The sequence below is a fragment of the Maylandia zebra genome, linkage group LG17, assembly GCF_041146795.1.
Source record: "Maylandia zebra isolate NMK-2024a linkage group LG17, Mzebra_GT3a, whole genome shotgun sequence".
NCBI classification, from domain to species: Eukaryota; Metazoa; Chordata; class Actinopteri; order Cichliformes; family Cichlidae; genus Maylandia; species Maylandia zebra.
The window spans coordinates 5,086,995-5,105,619 of NC_135183.1; the positions used below are offsets into that span (position 1 = coordinate 5,086,995).

The 18,625-nt window shown below is 42.2% G+C and overlaps 1 protein-coding gene across 2 annotated transcripts in view; it reads left to right on the forward strand.

Moving 5' to 3' along the window:
• Positions 1-1,124: 1,124 nt before the first annotated feature.
• Positions 1,125-18,625, forward strand: part of arid2 (AT-rich interactive domain 2) — a 41,786-nt gene continuing 24,285 nt past the window's right edge. Inside the window, exons 1-4 of one of the 2 annotated variants that reach the window (XM_076875808.1) lie at positions 1,125-1,143; positions 3,973-4,158; positions 4,282-4,375; positions 5,331-5,428. In XM_076875808.1, coding sequence (XP_076731923.1) covers positions 4,067-4,158; positions 4,282-4,375; positions 5,331-5,428 — 284 coding nt within the window. In that variant the 5' untranslated portion in view covers positions 1,125-1,143; positions 3,973-4,066. Of the gene's footprint in view, positions 1,144-2,192; positions 2,317-3,972; positions 4,159-4,281; positions 4,376-5,330; positions 5,429-18,625 lie in introns of those variants that run through there. The other variant, XM_076875807.1, reaches the window with a different exon arrangement.

An 18,625-nucleotide genomic window follows, 5' to 3' on the forward strand; every position in this document is an offset into this window, starting at 1 on the left:
CCTTGGCAGCTTGGGGAGGAGAGTTTCGCTTATTGTTCTAGTCCAAGTTTTTTTCTCTTTACTGGGCTTCAGTTTTTCAGTTTCTCCATCTGCTGGCGGAGCATCATCAGAGACGGTGACTCCAACAGAGCAACTCTGAAATGCTTTTTGAATCATGAGAGGAGGTCCCTGAACAGTCATTCGTCATATACATCCATCAGTAGAACGACACCAGCTTGTTCAGAATGTACAGAACTTTAAACACATCAACATCACTTCATGAATACAGAATTTCCTTTAAAAACCCCTGTGTTACTTCATAAACCTCTCAGTGGTTTGCACCACAGTACATCTCTGACTTGCTGTCTATAACCCAATCAAACCTCTCAGGTCATCAGCTGCACATCTTTCAACTCTTCCCAAGGTTCTTGGCAAGGTTTTATTGTTGTTTTTATTGCTTTAAGGTATATTAGATCTATATAGGCTTTTATCTTTTACGTTAAGCACACTGAGCTGGCACGTAATGAAATGTGCTATATAAATAAAATTGCCATGACTAATCCTGACCGCCTCCTGCACCACTTACTTGACAGGCAGTGGGTCACTGACTCAGGTCTGCTGCCACGAAACAGATATGGAAACACTTTAATGTTACATATTATCACCAACTATGATACAATGTATCTGTGTCGCAGAGAATCATCCGACTCCAACGTCCTCCATAACGTCCTTTTATTTCCATCTTGGAGGGATTTTTGAAGTCATGTTCACAGTAAAGAGACAGGCCTGTTGTCTCATTGATTCACATACTAACACAAATACGCAACCTGATCAATAACCAAAATTAAAGTACTTATTTTCATTCTACAACCAACTTTTTAAATTACACTATTTCCATCTGCATTAGGATCAGTCTCCACCCCATGCAGCTCCCTCCCTTAATCTCCCAGCATGCATCCTGCTCCAACTGTAGCACTGTATCCAGTTTAAAATCTCTCAACTGATCCCTCATTATGTTCCTAAGGCAATGAGGGGACTCTTCACTACCCCTCCACACAATGCCTGTCTACCAGAAGATGGAGCCCTTTTCCACCAAACGGCTTCTCAACACTATGACTCCTGTGCGATAAGAGCTCCGGCAGAGGCCACAGGGTGGAGGGAAGTGTAAGGACGTTACATGCGGTTAGCATCCCACTGGGATCTTTTGTCTGCGTGCTTGCAGGCAGCTTGGGCTAACTGCCCCCATTTGCGCCATATGTCATGAGAGGCCTGACTGTCACATCACATGAGGACCTCTGTAGTGATGGCATAACTGATTGTGGAGCTTTCAAATGCAGCCACAGCACACTATTCATCGCTTCATTAATGTATTATAATGAATGGAGGAAAGACAGAGCTATGTTGTTCCCCAATGTGCGCTTTAGGGATATGAATTAATAATGGTGAATGTGATTTGTAGTATTTTTCTTTCACCTTAGTTGGTACATTTATGATTGTGGGAGGAAGGAAATGAGCTGGAGATTAGCTGATAAAACTTTTCTACTTATAAACAAGTATAAGGTGATTGACTTTCTTGAACCATGCAAGCATTTCAAGGTTCCTGTGATTTATCATACAACAGGCTAAGGATTTATTAGAACAAACAGCTAATCTTTAGAAGTAGTATTTATTCACTTGTTTAGTCCAAAAAAATTCCTCAAAAGTACTTCACTATAAGAATAAAGCCACTAACGCAGGCTCTGTTAAAATCTTAACTATTCTAAAAGAATAGTTCTAAAATTTGAACGCAGTATCCAACAATTCCACTCTTTATTAGTTGTTAATCAATTCCGCTGGTTTTCGTTTACTTATGACACTCAAATGCACAGAATAAACATTTTGGTGTTTGACAGTAAACTGTCACAGCATTTACGAACGTTTCTGCCCTAAATGTTAGCAGAGATCCATTTTACTGACAACGCGTAATAAACGACCATTTCGCTCTGCATTTACATTTGCTATCTCGGCAAAACCGGTCGGTGGTGGTAGCATTAACCCCAAAAATCCAAATATAATAAAAAACAATTTACTGACAATTTTCGACTGTTAAAATTAAGTTTTAAATGCTGTTTGGCTTAGCTACAACTGCTCTGTGATCGCACGCACGCACCACGGCTAGCCTGTAGCTACAAAACTTAGCACGCCCTTAACAGTGTTAGCCTTCTGTTAAGGCTAGAGATTGTTAGCCAAATCTCTTGAGAGTAATAAAAGGGTTTTAGCGGTTGATGAATGTAGGGAAAATATGCATCCTTGCTGCCTGTTTGTGAGCTTCTATGTAAGCAGCTGGCATACGGAGAGGTAACTTTGTTAGCAGTGATTACAGGGGATTGGAATCTGACAGGCTAAAGTAGGAAGCAGGCACCGCTACCGTCCAAAGAGTTCACGGAGGCAACAATTTCTTTCCAGAAAAAGCGCTTATTATCGAGTGGCAGTGGAAAAAGAGTAGAACTAGATTTCACGTCGGCGTAAAATATGACAGAGTAGCTGGCTTTGCGCGATTCCCTCAGAAAAGATTAGTGACGAATTTTGCTAACGCTCGCTAAAGCTAACGGGCTAGCGCCTAACCGACACGTTAGCCCAAAATTCGGTTGACGGGTGGGGAGTCCAAACAGACGCGAGGTGAGCTCCGCTGCGCCGCACATTGTTTGCAAAAAAAAGAGCCCAATTTCGAAAACCACGCGCAGGGACATGCACTTTTCCACTGTCTAGTGTCAATTCCTCAAAATGGGGTCTGCTAACGTACGTCTCCGCCATTTTGTGACAGGTTTTTCATTGAGCAAAGGGGTACGTGTAATGGTTGAATGTAACCCCATCAAGAAGATATCCGCTTGGCAGTTGTAGGAAAAAGGGATCAGGAGTAATTTCCAACCATCCCGTGAGATAAAGTCGTTTTGAAGTGGTCAGCAAGGGATAGTGGCAGCTTACCAGAAAAAGAAAGAGAAAAAAGAAAGCAGCATGGCAGGAAAAAAAAAACAAACTTGAAGACTGTATTGAACATATGCAAACTACCCAAAACCTTAACTTTAAAGTTAGCAATTACAGTGTGCAGGGAAATTTTGCACCACCATAAATGCTACACAGTTACTGTGAACATATAAGATTTCCCTGATCTCTGCACCAGGATACTGTGCAATGTAAACATTTAGGTAATATCACCATTAAAAGGGAAATTGTTTACAGGATTTAAAAAAAAAAAAAACATATATAAAGACTATTATTAATTTACTGATATTTTGATCGCTATATTCATTCATTTCTGAAGGAGATGGACAGTGTATCTTTACTTCTTATTCTACTGTAGAAAAGCATAATAAAAATATCTTGTCAGTTTATAAAGAGTTTCTGTAAAGGCTATTTTGAAATAATTTTACTGCATTTTTTTCCCTTTTATAAAAATATTCAGCGATTAATATGTTCTCGTATTTTATTGGTAAAATAAGGGTGCTCAATTAATTAGTATTATCCCCTCCCCCACGGGACATTTCCAAGTACCTCCTGACCCGTTTTCCACACGGAGGGAAGAGGGCAGACGGTCCCTAAAAAAGAAAACAGTCTCTATTGTTCCAGCGGTCGCTCGGTTCTGGACGGTGCAGTTCCTCTTTCGGGCATAGAGGTCGCTGCACGCATGGTAGGCCGGCCTCCGCGGCCTTCACATCTTTTTGTCTGAGAACTGGATCCCTCTGCCGCTCTACAGTGTGTGCGATAGCCTCGGAGCTGCGTCCGTAACACACTGTCAAACCACTCCAAACGAATACAACCGCGACCAAAAGCATTAATTCAACACCTTCTGCCATGGCGTTTCTAACCTGCCGGTAAATCGGTCGTATTTGCGACTGTTCGCTGGAACTTAGTACGGGCTTGAATCGGGCTTGCTTTCTGTGTGCATCAGTCTTTATTAGCGAGCTGCCGCTCTTCTTGCTATCAGCTATTTCTTTAACTTTTTTAAACACTCAGCTTGGCGAATGACTGAGCGCCGGCGGAGTATGGGATCCTTGGTGTCTTAAGAAGCGACTGAAGTGGGGTATAACCGTTTTTGCATGCAAAAACAATGGCAAATTCGACGGGGAAAAATCTACTAGATCAGCGAAGGAAAGGACAGGCTTTCCTGGACGAGCTGCGGCAATTTCACCAAAGCAGAGGGTGAGATTGGGGCGTCTTTATTTCCAAGAAATATAACTTTAAATCACCATTGCATGCAGCGGCGAGTTTGCCAGAAGTGTTATTTAAACAAATGTGGATTTATTTCTTGTGTTTTTCCAACAGATCGCCGTTCAAGAAGATTCCTATCGTGGGTGGGAAAGAGCTGGATCTGAATGCTCTCTATATCAGAGTCGTCTCTTTAGGTGGCTTTGCTAAGGTGAGTGCGAACTAAAAGTGTTATTTTCTCCACACTCTGCCTTCCGTGGACTTCCCGGTGGACCACTCCACAACTCCGTATGGGTAACACGGGACAAGTGTAAGCTTCCAGAACAGCGTTAGTGGGTCGGTGTTGGCCTTGTGCTAGTTTGCCATGTATCTCTATGTAATGTGGTGGCTTGTGTTGTTGTGTGTGGTTTGAATTGAGTGTACAACCGCTCCGAGTCAGAGTGCAGTTGGAGCGACTCAAAATTAGCGGGCACGTTTAACATCGATTATCGGCTCGGAGCCCGGCCTAGGAAAACACCGCTTAGGTCGCGGCGTCTCGCCCGGGGTTTTACCGGTAGTTTTCACCCGGGAGGGGGGGGGGAAGCCTGAATTTTCTTTCTCGCCATAGCCATCTTTCTTCGGCTTCATGGCTGATGACAAAATGTAGGCCTCACAGGCCCATGCAGTGCATACAGTAAACGCTACCAAAAGCCCACTCCTAATTCAAACGGGTCGCCTCAAGTTAAAGCATTTGTTTACCGCCGGGGGCAGTTTGCTGGAGTTTAGCCCCGCTAGGTTTTAACGCCAAAAATGAGGAAAGTCAAGTTAGCTCGTTAGCTACAGTGCTAACTAGCCTGAACAGTAACGATAATGACCTAAAGGGAGTCAGGCAGTTGTACCTATTGTACTCAATTGTAAATAAGCACGGCTAATAAACACATGTGAGGCTAAACTTATAAAAATAATAATTTTATACTAAACACTCTGGTGTTTTTTCCCTCCTCCTAAAATATTTTAGAGCAGTTTCCAAAAGTTATTGATTAATGATTCTAGTGTTGCCTCATTTTTTTTTTTGCGGGGGGAACCTGTGGCAGACCAGATGGCTTGCTGTCGGTGTAACCGCTCTTTTTTTGTTTGTGGTTCGCCGGTGTTTTTCATCTCTTAACGAACTCATTTCTTCTTTTCAGGTATCTGACAAAAACCAATGGATTGAACTTGGAGAGGAGTTTAACTTTCCGAGGAGTTGTTCCAACGCTGCATTCGCTTTAAAACAGTACTACCTTCGGTAAGTGGCACGGAGCATGCAGCTCTTGTCCTCTCAGGTAGCATGTGGGAAGTGTTTACAAATGTAGAGATGGAGTCAGCATGCAGGATCCAGCCCTCTCTGCGCCTCTCTGCTGGGAACCTGCACTAGGACAACATTGTGTCAGGCAGCTTAAGTTTCTATTGTGTACTTTTGCTGTGGCAGGGCTAGATAAGAACACCAGTCTTAAATGTGAGGGCTGTCAAGTGTGGATCGTAGCGTTGTTTTTTTTTTTTTTTGTTTTGTTTGTTTGTTTTTTTTGAAGCACGGTTTAAAGCAGGATTTTTGTATGTCAAACTGGTGAAAATGTTGTAGCCAGGAGAGGACATTTGGTTTTGATGCACCACTGAGCAGATATGTGGGCTCTGATGTGCATTTCACACAGCCCCCCTCCAAAACTCTTAACCCAAGTTATCTGTCATGATGAGAGTCTGCCTTCTCCAACAGCTGGCATTTGTGGTTTTGGTGCTGGCCTCTTTCGCTGTACTCCTTTCCTCATGCATGCAACGATTGTTCCCCTCACCAGCACCTGCCTACGAGGGATCACACCTGCAGTGAAACACTTGTAATCCGCTCGTGGATATTTTGCAAGTTTCTATGTCAACAAGTTATCTGCTGATAGTTCACAGATTACCCACAGTTATGGATGCAGTTAGAATTGGTCAAAGTCTTAATACCTCCTTGGTTACAAAGTATTAACCTGCTACATATCAGTGTTAATGGCAGAATGCGTTACAAGACAGCTTTTCTCAAGCAAATGATCATGTGATTTGGTGCAATGGTCCACTAGGAAGCCCTGACCTCTGACAAGACAGCAGTTGGTCGTCTCTAGTCCTCCTCTTACTACAGTGCAAGTAGCTGCAGTGCAAAGTTGTTTGGTTTTCTGTGCTGGGATTTATGCAGATATCCTCACAGCCTAAGTAAAACTTAACAGACATAAGACTTTTTTTTCTTTTCTTTTTTTGCCTGTGTCTAACAGGTTTAGTATTAAACAGCTTTTGGATTTCTTTAAGTTTGCTTTGCGTGGACAATTTGAGCAATAAATGCAGCTGTTATTTTATGTCAAGACCACATTCATAAATACCAGATGCAAACTTGAGTCAGAAAATGATATAAATAAACGTTACGGCCATCTGAGACTCTTTCACCTGTCTCGCTGAGCTTAGTCACTGTAATTATTGCCTATAATATTGGGAAGGAAGATGAGACATAGAGGAAAGGAGGCCTCGCTTACAGCTGCTGCGCTCTTGTGTCACGAGAGCCTTCGGAGCTGCTTTCTAAAGTTTATCTGAGGCGGCTCGGTGTAGTGGATGTCAGAGGCAGCGGGCAGCGAGGGCTTGTCTTGCTTCAACTGCCGCTGATAATGAAGAGACTATTCTCTCTTCCCTGCATGCTGTCCCCCCCCCCCCCCCCTTTTACTTTTGCCTGGCAAAAAGTGGGTGAATGTTGTAAATGCTGTGGAGGAAATTTCTCTTTTGCTGTCTCGCGGGGGGTTCAGAGGTCATAGGCAGGTACACAGGGTTCAGATTCAGTGTCTGATTCAGTGTCTCTCTCTCTCTCAAGGACACTTGAGCTGGGTGGATGTTTGCTAATATCAGTTAACCTTGATTATCCAGTTGAATGACCAGCTGTAACCACTGACAGCCTGGCAGTTTGTGAGCAATGTTTGCTCCTTTAACTATTGTGAACACACAGGCAACAGTTTGTGTTTTATAAGTGATGATTAAGGGCATTGTCAGGTTGGGTGCAGTTTAGTTTGTTTTTTTGTTTTTTTTAAAGTCTGCTATCTTAAACAGGCCCATCTTAAAGTGTTCATTCCTTATTTATTTTATCCACTCTCTGAATTATTTTCCAAGAGTTCCCAGGTAGAAAAGTACAGCTCTGAAAACCTTCACCAGGATCGCACCGCCTGTTGCCCTGACTTCTTTTCTCTGAATGAATGGGACGATCACGATGTGGCCCCCCTCTCTGGTCAGCGCTTCCCACTCAGCGCAGAGTAATAAGCAGCGCTGAAGTTCAGTGCCAGCTCCCACTGCCATCTATTTGATATCTGAATGTCACTGTAATAAGTGAGCGACGCGTGCCAGAAACATTTTTCCAGCTCGTTTTCAACGTGTTGTGAGCGCTGCTTTGACATCAATCTTCACCAATGGCGCTGATTTCATTTCAACTTCAGGGGTGGACGGATTCGTGTCTGGATCAAAGCACCAGCTTCAGATCACTCTGACACTCTGAGGGCACAGTCAAGACACAGCTCTGTTTTTGGGCTCGTTTACTGGCAGTGTTGGGGCACGAGATACATATGTAAATAAGAGGTGCGACATTAAGAAAATCCCTGATCAGTCAGTCAGACATACAGAAGGATGTTGTCCAAGGGAGGGCGGTGAAGGAGAGTGTTAAATAATATATTGAATATGGCCAGGACTTGTACACAACATGAAAAAGTGTGAAAATTTAAAGGGATTTAAGGAGTTTGGGGAGATAATAGGACAGTCTGCTACATCACTGCAGCCAGTTTATACGTTTCCCCTCCAAATCTGTTCCTGTCAGCCTGCTACCTTTTCCCCCCTTCTATAATTTGACATATCTATATGTACTCTACCCTGAATTTTGCTGGATTGGCCTCCAGTTACTCAACACTGCTTCCACTTTTTCCCATGGCTGCAACGATTCAAGTGATTCTCAGTCAACACAATTTCACGTCTCCCACGGTTTTCTCTTCCATTAGTAGTTTCATATTATTTGGAAGTGGTTTGGAGCAAACTTTGAACCTTCACAACCTTGTTTTTTTTTTTTTTTTTTTTTTTTTTTTTTTTTGTTCCCACTAATACACCATCATGCAGTTTGTTCGGGCAAACTCTGTAATTTGAGAGTGAATGAAGAGTGTTTTGAAATAGCTTTAGTCTTCGACTACTTTTTGTTCCCAAACTGAGGCGTGCTGTACCTAGAAACCAAGTCAGGTGACGGATACCCCGCTTTAACCTTTGTTTGCCCTCGCTGCTGCAACCCCATTGGGAGGAAATAGGGCCCTTGAGCCTGACATCAAGGAACATTCACTCCAGCTTCTGCAAAAGCTCAAATGGACAATTTATCAGTTGTTTTATTTTGTACTTATGGCTTATTCTGGCTTTCAGTAACACATTTAAACTGTTAAACGGGGAGAGTTTTCAGAAAGCCCCTTGTGTTATATTTACTTATCCAAATGCCTTCTTTCAAAATGCATTTATTTTGAAATCATAAGTCTGATTTGATGAGCACACGTGACAGTGATCTGTTGACATGTTCATTCATGAGTGTTTCAAATTGGATTCACCTTTTGACTCATGCTATGCTTATGAGTTTGCTTTTTTTTTTTTTTCCTTCAATACTGTGGTTAGACAAACAGAAACAGGTCTTTGTGTATACTGCTTGATGCTGAATCAGCCAACACTAAGCGATCTGTCTCCAGAGTTCAGCAGGGTGCTTCTTGTGCAGACCACTCTTTAAAAGCTAACAGCAACACGGAGAAGCAGGTGCAATCCCGCTCATGGGTTTATTCATTTCACTCAATAGTAGGATGTTTCACATCAAGTCCTCTTCTGTTAGCTGTGCATTTCTCAACCGTTTCTGCCTTGTGACCCTTCTTTTAGACCCTTACAATTAGAAGGTGGTACACTCATGTGAGCATGACATCACTGCTAGTGGATTATGATTAATGCAAATTTATGCTTATTTGAATCTATGTTCTTAGGAGAAAGTGTCAAATGAATAGAATCGTATCAGCCTTGGGGATCTTGTGTCCTGTCACTCTGTCTGTATAGTGAACCATGCTTTGCCCAAAGAGACCAAAACCTTTTGAAGTAACTGCAACTTTCAGGGATAACATCTGTTAATAGATCTACATTGCAATCGAAGAATGAAATATAGACATTGCTTTTGGTTTGGGATACTTTCACCGCTGCCCTGTTGGTGTTTTCAAACTAGATGTGACGAGTAGGAATGGATATGACTAAAACTCATTGGTTAATGGGTTGTCGGTCACACGTTTTCTGACTCTTAAAATGAGCAAAATTCACAACATGGACTTTATGTTCTGGTTAGTCTCCCCCCACCCTGGGGATCACCCCCTGGTGTTCACTGAAAGGATGTATGTCTAAGGCACTTGTACCTTGACTTTGCTTTTCAGACCCAAAAGCTACATCAATCTTTTGTACTGTCTATGGTGGCAGTCGGTTTAGATTGATGTGTTATTTATGGTAGGTTGCATTTGAGTGCATGTGCACTGCAACAGGAGACATGCATGCATTCTCAAATTAAATATGAAGTCACACCTGTTTTTTTTTTTTTTTTTTTTTTTTTGTTTGCTTTTATTTGTAGCCATGTATGGACTCTTCCTCTGCCATTGTAGCTTTGGTGAGCATGACACATGAACCAGTTCTCCACCTGCTGCAGGTTCTGGTTAGAATGGCTTTTCAGAGCTGGTGGAGCTGGAGTATGTCCGGTATAGGGCGAAATCCTCTTTTGGGGAAGCAGTTAATGGCTGATTCTGGTCTTAGAGTAATGGTTAATGGTAAAAACAAACGAGTTGATAAATGTCCAATAAATCAGCTGTTACACATTCTACACGGATCTTCCAGATAAAGTGTGGAATCACCGCTACCGACACATATCTGTGCAGTTCGTTAAACATCAGGTCTTTAGCTTTACACACGTGATATTGCTGTTTCTAGAAGGCAACAAACCAATGAAAACACAACATTGAACTATTGCCCAGCTTTTGGACTGCACACATATTTTTCTAGCAGGTGTTAATTTTCACACCGTTTTATCAGATTATGCCATGCCCCGTGATGGCTGTTTGGTGCCACTGCTTCCTGTGCCATGCTGCACAGCCTCCTGTAAGTTCTCCTGAAACATCTGGATGAAGTGGCGTTTGATCTGGCTTGCATTAGCTCTCTTTGTATTCCTCCTGCTCCATCCTAGCTGCTGCTCAGGGTCGCCTAAATGAAGATGAGTTATCGAGAGAGGCATGTGGACCAGTGCTGCCTCCTGTGGTTTTATACGCATTAGTAGAAGATGTTGCACAATACAAGAGCAAACCTTCTATCACAGATAACATCTGAAGGCTCTTGGGACTTTTTTTTTTTTTTTTTTGGGTCTGTCTGTAATTTGACCTGCCCTCCAGCAGTGTTGGCCACCACTGATAGCCTAATCTCCTTCTCTCAGTTTCCTTGCTAACAGGCAGATGTATTTGGCAGAGCCACAACCAGACTTTGCCATTTTCTTAAGCTCTTTAGCAGAACTGCATGACTTAGCTTGCGGTTTGCTTTTAACTGGAGTTTATTCTCTGTATTTTAGTCAATCCCAAGTTAATAGCAACCCGTGTCTTAAAAGAGTAAACTCTCTAAAGAGTAAATCTCTAATGTTCTAGTGCTGGAAGACACCCATGATAAGATTATGTACATGCTATATAGACAATTAAAGCAAGCACTAGTGAGAAACACTTTATAAGCCCATACAAGTGTTATTGTTTTCATAGGCCTTCTCACGGGAGACTTTGACCTGGGGAGGCACAGGCATATCACTGATGGCTGCATTCAAATTGAGGGAAGGTGGCATCCAGGTTAACCGTCACATCTTACTGAAGTGAACTGAGCCCTCATTAATAGATGTGGCTTCAAAGTCGTGAGCAGTCAAAGCACCTTGTGCAGCGAAGATCTATAGACTGATGGTCTGAGTGAGGAGGGGTGGGGGAGGCAAATTACAAGAGAGCCAGAGCCAGTTGGCAACCTAAAGCTGAGCACGCTCCCAGTAAGCTGAAGTAGCACTGACTTCAATAATTGTTTTAGCATGTTGTGTTTTAGGAATGTGGGCCACTAGTCGACCATACAGGTAAACTGCATGTTGCTTGTCGGCCCCTAGAAGTATGAGTCAGTGTACAGCTTGAGTTAACCGATGATTCCAAAGTGTCACCTACAGATACCTGTCTGTCTGACCAAAGTCATTATTCTGCAGGCGTGCCTCCCAGATTAAGCTTTCCACAGCTTTGACACAAGTGATCAAAGCATCTACCAATAAGAGTGAAGGAAAATAATGATTGACATATTAGTAGGGTTGACCAGCCCACTCGCTGGTCCCACTTGCCCTGCGCTTGCTGTGTGGATCCCCCTTAAGTGTCTAAAAGGGTCTCATTGCTGCATTCGGGACCCGTGAAGGCAGATGGGATGTGATGAAGAAATGAAAGCAGATAACTTCAGAGCCAAACGAGAAAATGTGTCTGCTTTTGGGAAGGTTTTAATTTATTTATTTTAAATGACTCTTGTCGTTCTGATCGCGTTGGCCACACATAGTAAACACGTGTCATTGTGTTATGCACAGCCTAAAGTGCCACATGTATGAACTGCATTTAAAATACGACTGGTTTACTGAAGAATGTAATTAACTGTTTCAAATTACTCTTAAATGCACACACAATATTTGCACAGACTGTCTCTAACCTCATCCATTAGACTGTGCTCAGTTTGAACTGTTTTCTCACATTCAGACTAACCACTTAGGCAGATTTTTGTTTTCCCTCCAATTTTATCAGCCAGACAGTTAACAGCCTAGAAAATCCCTCAGTGTAATATTGCAGCTTTTACATTTATTATATAAACAAATGTCCTTAGTAATGAAATTATAAATACTTTTTGATTTCTTCTTGTCGGGGCAATAGTGGAACCCACAAAACCAATCACAGCTACAGTTTGGATGGATCACACTTTAGCATGTTCTGAATAGGGCTGCCACAAACGATTATTTTGATAGTTGACTAGTCTCCGATTATTTTTGCGATTAGTCGACTAATCAGATCATGCATCCATTGAACGTAAAACGTACAGCTTATTGCACGAGCATGCATCTGCTCTTATATAACTATCATCACTACAGCTTTAAGTGTTTAAGGTATGTGCTAACTAAAAATAAAGACAAGATGATAGTTTATTAAATTTTAATGAAGTTTGCAGATTGTTTTGGAGAAGTTTAGTAAACTCAGATGTCTGCTCCTTGCTATCTAAAATATAACAGGACACCGGAGTATATTCTCGAGCATCTCACACTTCTGATAATCAGCTGTCTGCTTGACGTTTATTAAGCTGTGTAAAAACTGTAACTTTAATCTCAGCCAAACCGATTTACTCAGGAACAAATAAAATACTGAAAAAAGCCAAACAATATCATTTTTAAGTTCTCTAAGTGACTTATATATATTTAACCTGAGTAGCGAAAGACGGGGTGGGTTTGAAAACGATTTGCCGGGAGTCCGGTGTTCTCACCGGCTCTAGTGAGCCTGTAACTCCGGCTAGCTAACGAGCTAGTGGGTAACAGACGTCTCCGGAAACGTCGGAGCGCTTTTGAAAATATGTGGTGTCTTGATAAACTGAGCAGATGTTTGAAGTTTACACAGCTACATTCTCGTCTGAAAATATGTTAAATGTCTATTTTGTGACCCAGAAAGAATAATAAGAGTAAAGTTAAAACTAACTAGCTGCCGCCATTGTTGGAAACTGAGCAGGGCCGCGCTATGAATTCTGGGACACAGTTTCTTCTTCTTCGGGGTTTAACGGCAGCTGGCATCCTTGTACATGCAGTGCTGCCATCTTCAGTCCGTTATTACACTCTTAAATCCTACTACTTATTCCTGTGTCTTCTGGGATCTTACAAATCTTCAAACGACGCGTCGACTATTAAATTAGTTGTCGACGATTTTGATAGTCGACGTAATCGTGACTAGTCGACTAATCGTGGCAGCCCTAGTTCTGAATATACAGCCATACCAATGATTCATCCTACTATTTATAGTGTTACAAAATAACTGGTTTTAGACAAAATGTGTGAGTGGTCACCATCTCCATTTTCAAGGCAATGATGTGCCTGCGTGGTGAAAAGCTATCATCGCAAAGTCCGATGTAGCCGAGGCATCCTTTTCAGCGGAAAGGACCCTTTAACAGCTCATGTCAGGATTTTCCAAAAAAGATAGAGACACTCGGGTCACACTTTTCCTTGACGAGTTAGCGTTGGTTCCATTCAGCAGAGCACAGTGCCAATGTGGCGCTTTTCATTCTCAATGCCAAATTTTTATTAGTGGATTCTACAGGAGTGGCTTTGCATGACTCACAGTTCAAAATAATCTTTATATGTCTCATACTGGGCATCGTTACATCTCCTCTGCTTTAGCTGCTCTGCTTTTAAGGCAGCTTTCTTCTGACTGTCCACCACTCGTAAACAAAGCAGTGCATGAAACGACTGTATGAGGATTTCTGTGCTTACTGACATTTTTCAGCGCCAAAAGGAGAAAAAGTGTGCTGATATCAATACTTGAAATTTTGGCAATTTTTTTTAAGGTGTCTCCACCCTTTTTATATACGCTATATGCATGTTAGAAAGTGAGGAAAAGATTAGTCTTCTTTAAGCAACTTTGCATCATCATGAGTCAGTTGACATGCATGCTCTGTACTGGCTTTAAGTTGAACAAATGGTTAGTGCTGTCAGTGATCCCGCTCTCAGTTGGCTCAGTGACCTCCATAATCGCTCCCGTGATTATTGACAAAGTAAACCACCCTCAGCCTGCGCTGGGCAGCCAACTCCATTAAACCCCAGCAAACATTTCTCTGCAGAAACTTTCACTTTGTGTGTGTTTGTAATCTCAGCGTCCTCGTCCAGCAGGGGGCAGTCCACTCTCATACACTGACACGCACTGGGGGCATTTGGGTAGTTGAGAGTAACTGAAGACTAGAGTGCCCAATCCCTGATCCAGATGTCCGTAAATAACGCCGCGCTAATGACAGTAGCTGTCTGCGCCGGGGTCTGCTCATCACTGCTCGCGCTTTGCGAGTTTTCCCCCATGCGGGCGTGCTCAGCCCATTTATTTTGGAGGGAAAATAGGCGCTCTGTGACAACAACAAAAAAAACATGCACACACTTCCCTAAACGGTTGTAGTAATATTGAGGCAAGCCACGGCGGTTTGTGCTGCCTGGTGGTCGCGTGCTACTGAAGCTGCAAGGGACTGATGTTTCTCTCAAAATGCGCGCATGAGGGTGGGGAAAAAGTGGAAGTGAAGGCACAAGCATCTGCAGCCCATTCCTCTCCCCTCTTCCCATGCCCCCCCCCCCCCCCCCCCCCCTTTTTTTTTTTCTTTTTTCCTTTCTTCATGCTTGTACTCAGACAGCGGTTGATGACGCTGCAGTCGGGAGTAGGCCCTATCGCTCTCCTGCTCTTCCTCCCTCACTCACTTTCTGTCTCTCTCTGCAAATGAAGGCTGAGTGTATTTATAGTCCAGCGTGTCACCCGGCAGCCAGCGAACGGGGGATTACCTCGGCCACGATGAACTAGCAGAGCCTAATTCAGAAACAGCACTCACTCGGTGACTCACAGCCACACAAGCTGGGATTGCCACACTGGTAATACTAAGGTATTTTACTGTGTGTGTGTGTGTGCGTGTGCGCGCGCGTGCGCGCGCAGTTTGTGCACATTTTTACGAGGTATTTATGATATGTAAAAAAGTCTGAATCTGCAGTCACATGCTCATTCGGAACGTTTTTTCTTTTCCATGCAAGTTGAGTGAGAAGTTCCCAAGAATGAGAGGGAATTTGCTTTTGGCTTGCAGCTGCTTCTACCATAGATTTTTAGCAGGTAAAAGTGAGGAAAATGTGTATGTAGCTCATTCATTTGAAATCAAAGTTGCCTAACAACCGGCAGTTCAGGTGCATGGAAAGTGCGGCATTTAAAATTTAAGAAAGCATGCAAAGCCCCCCTTTATGACTGTGAGAGGTGTGCATGTTATGCAAAGACGGTACTTTCTTTTTGTGTGCTTATTTCCATTGTATGTCATTCTTTACTTAAGACTTCAGAGCCCATAAAAGGATGTTTAGCTCCTTTCATTCCCTGCTTTGTTTTTGCAGTTCTAGTGATTGCAGGGCAGTTTAGGAGTGAACATGAACTCTTGCATTTTTGTGGGGTGGGGGAGAAATCTGGTGTGTTTATTGTGTTGCCTTTTCCTTTGGCGAGCTGGAAGCTAGTTGAGTATTTGCATGATTCGGTGCCAGGGTGATAAGTCACACAGTAAGGAGCTTGACTTCACATTTTAAAGAACCGGTTTGAGGGCCGCAGTTGAGGCCGTGCTGGCCTGTTTGTGATGCTGGTGTTGCAGACATTTGCTTTTAGCTGCCACACTCAGGGAACAAACAAACTCTGTCCTAATTTTACGTTAGAGGAAATACTGCCTATATCACCTTGTTATGCAATGAGATAAAGTCAGATCACTCAAAGGTAAATGGGTAGTAGGCTGCACACCCTTGAGAGAGTTTAATTGCAATGGGGCGTTTCCTTTTGATGACACAAAGCACTCCTCATAATAACACCAGCAGGTAATGCTGTAACATAACATAGTTTTAATAAAGTAAAGCAGTAAAGTGACCCCAAAGGCCTCAGGGCATTTTTGCGTACAGGTCGCATTCATTACGGAAATTTTAGTTGTTTGTTTTGTTTTTTTATGTTTTCCTTTTACTTGTATTGCTTTGAGTTTAATTTGAGCACATTATTTATATAATTTTTTGTTGTTTCCAGTGAAAGCAGGTGTTGATCTTACTTCCATCGTCTCATTCTTCAACTCTGCTTGTAATTTGAAGTGTGTTACATTAATTGACATATTTCCCTTAGTTACTTCACTCTAGTATCTCCCAAATAGTTTATTGTAACACATTTCCCACAGAGACGTCCAGAGTCGGTCACATCAACGTTTTCTCATCCTAGTAGGAGACCCAGTGACACTCAACCCATGCATTTTTAGTTCTTCAGCTGGACCAGCTGTGAATCGTCTGTCTGCAACATGCATAACAGAAGCAAGGAGAGTCTGCAGAAACGATGTGGGCATTCCTCAAAGAGACTCTGCTTTAGCTCTAGATTAACTGAATCTGACACACTGCCCTAAATCCCCTCCACCTGCTAGACTTATTAGCCTAAATAAATCACAAAAATGGACATAAAAGCATTCATCCGTAAATTAAAGTAACAGGAAATGTTAAGAATATGTTTTGCTGACAGGACACAGACTGAAATGCTGGGATGATTGCTGAGTAGCTTACTGATGTGACTACAAGGTGTAATGTTAGTTACAGTACATTAGCTTTAAGCATTTATCTTACGTTAGCCATTGTAAACACAGGGGGTCACGGCTGACTTCACAGCAGGAATGTCAACAAAATGCTAAAGTGTGTTTAAGGATGACATGAGAATAATGTTAATACAAACTGAAACTCATTCACCTTGAGTTCTGTGAGATCTTTTAGGTGCTTTACTAAATTTTAAGCATTTTCTCATGTGGTCTGAAAAGGATGATTGCATCATTTGGATGTTATCATTTGAGAATCAGTTATCAGCCAGTGGTTATCCGCTGCAAACGCAAAGTGCTTCCGTACCCGACTCTCTTTGTATCAGCCAGTCTGTTCAGATCTGTGTCGGCAGCCACACTAGTTGCTGTCTTCCTCGTGTAGTTTCTCCTATGCTTGTGGGTAGGGCTGGGCCATATTATACCGTTCACGGTAATACCGGTATAATGTTAGGCAACGATAGGAAAATGAAATATCGCGATAGAATGGGAGTAAAACGCGCATGCGCAGTGCCTTTGTTTTCATACGCACATGGCCGATTGTTGGTTTGTAAAAATGGTGCAACTTCCATGATGTGGAACTGGTTTGGTGTTTGTCCGTCAGATACACAACAAAGCACATTTTTTTTGCAGAACATGCAAGCGGCCGTTGTTATTGTCGTATTTGTCGGACTAAGATGCTCTTAAATCTGGGAGTAATCTGGGTCCCAAACTCCGTATATTTGACTTCAGGTCAAACAACACTGCAGCATCACTGAGAGTTGAAAACTGTCTAAATTCTTTGATCTTTAATAAAACGATCAGCATTGCTGCTTTACCAGGTGTAACTATAAAGTTTAACTTCCAGGCATCCATGAAAACAAAAGTTATTACATTTAACGGAGTTAGAAGTTAGCAGGAAGCTAGCGGAAGTTAGCTCGCTAGTTTCGCTAATTACCGAAGCATGATATTGCATGTTCTGACTGAGAGATTTCTGAAAAAATTCAAACGTACAGCTCTGCTATCACTTCCAACATAAATGAAGACAGGAAACTAAACAGCAGTGACGTTTGTAGGGTTACTGAAGTTGGGCTAGCTGGTATATAATGATGTGCTACGTGATCGCTAGCGACACAGCTATGTTAGCATAACATAAACAGTGAAGCTGGAGGACGAACACTAACACTTTTCCACTTATAAAAGTTAACGTGAAGGTTCTTCATGGTTAGAGACAAATGCAATCGCATGGCAGGATGCTGTAAACGGACCAAACTTCAGTCAGGAGAACAACTGAGATAATCCATCCACAATACGAGGTTAGTCATTAATATACTGCAACAACATGGGAATAGAGCAGCTGCCAGAGAATTCAACATTAATGAATCAATGGTACAGATGTGGAGGAAGCAAGAAGAATGAGTTTAATAAAGTTTGATTTATCTGACTGCTTTGTTTCACTTAATGTGCCTTATAATCCCGTGCACCTTATGGTCCGAAAAATGCGTACTGCACACTGCAGTTTAATGTTGCAAAGCACCTCTTTTTAACTTCAGTGGATATTATACATGGTTATGCTCAGGATATGTCAGCCCATTTCTACTGGAAATGCCTTTTGGTTAAACTTTCAGCAAGGAATTTGCATTTGCACTGTTACATTTTTATAAAGCTTTAATGTACATAAAAACCAGCTTCTTGTTTACGTGAAAATAAATGGAAGGCTGTCTTTTTGCGCTAGTAATGTTGTGGAGTTGTATTTTGTCTCGCATCAATTATATCGTCAGTTATATCGTTATCGCAAATTTTCAAATATATATCGTGATAAATATTTTTGGCCATATCGCCCTGCTCTACTTGTGGGTTCTTCTTCCTCCAATCAGTGGCTTTTTGCAGTGAGAGATTACTGTGGATGCGGTCGGCTGTATCGTCTAGTAGCTGTGTCTTTAAGGATGGTAGTACTTCAGTGTTGGCACTTTACAGTATAAACCTACTCCAACGCAACTATGAGAAGTAACTACAAACAGTGTTATTTTCTTTCATTCCTTTTAGTTTTACTGTTTGTTTGTTCGTTGTTGTT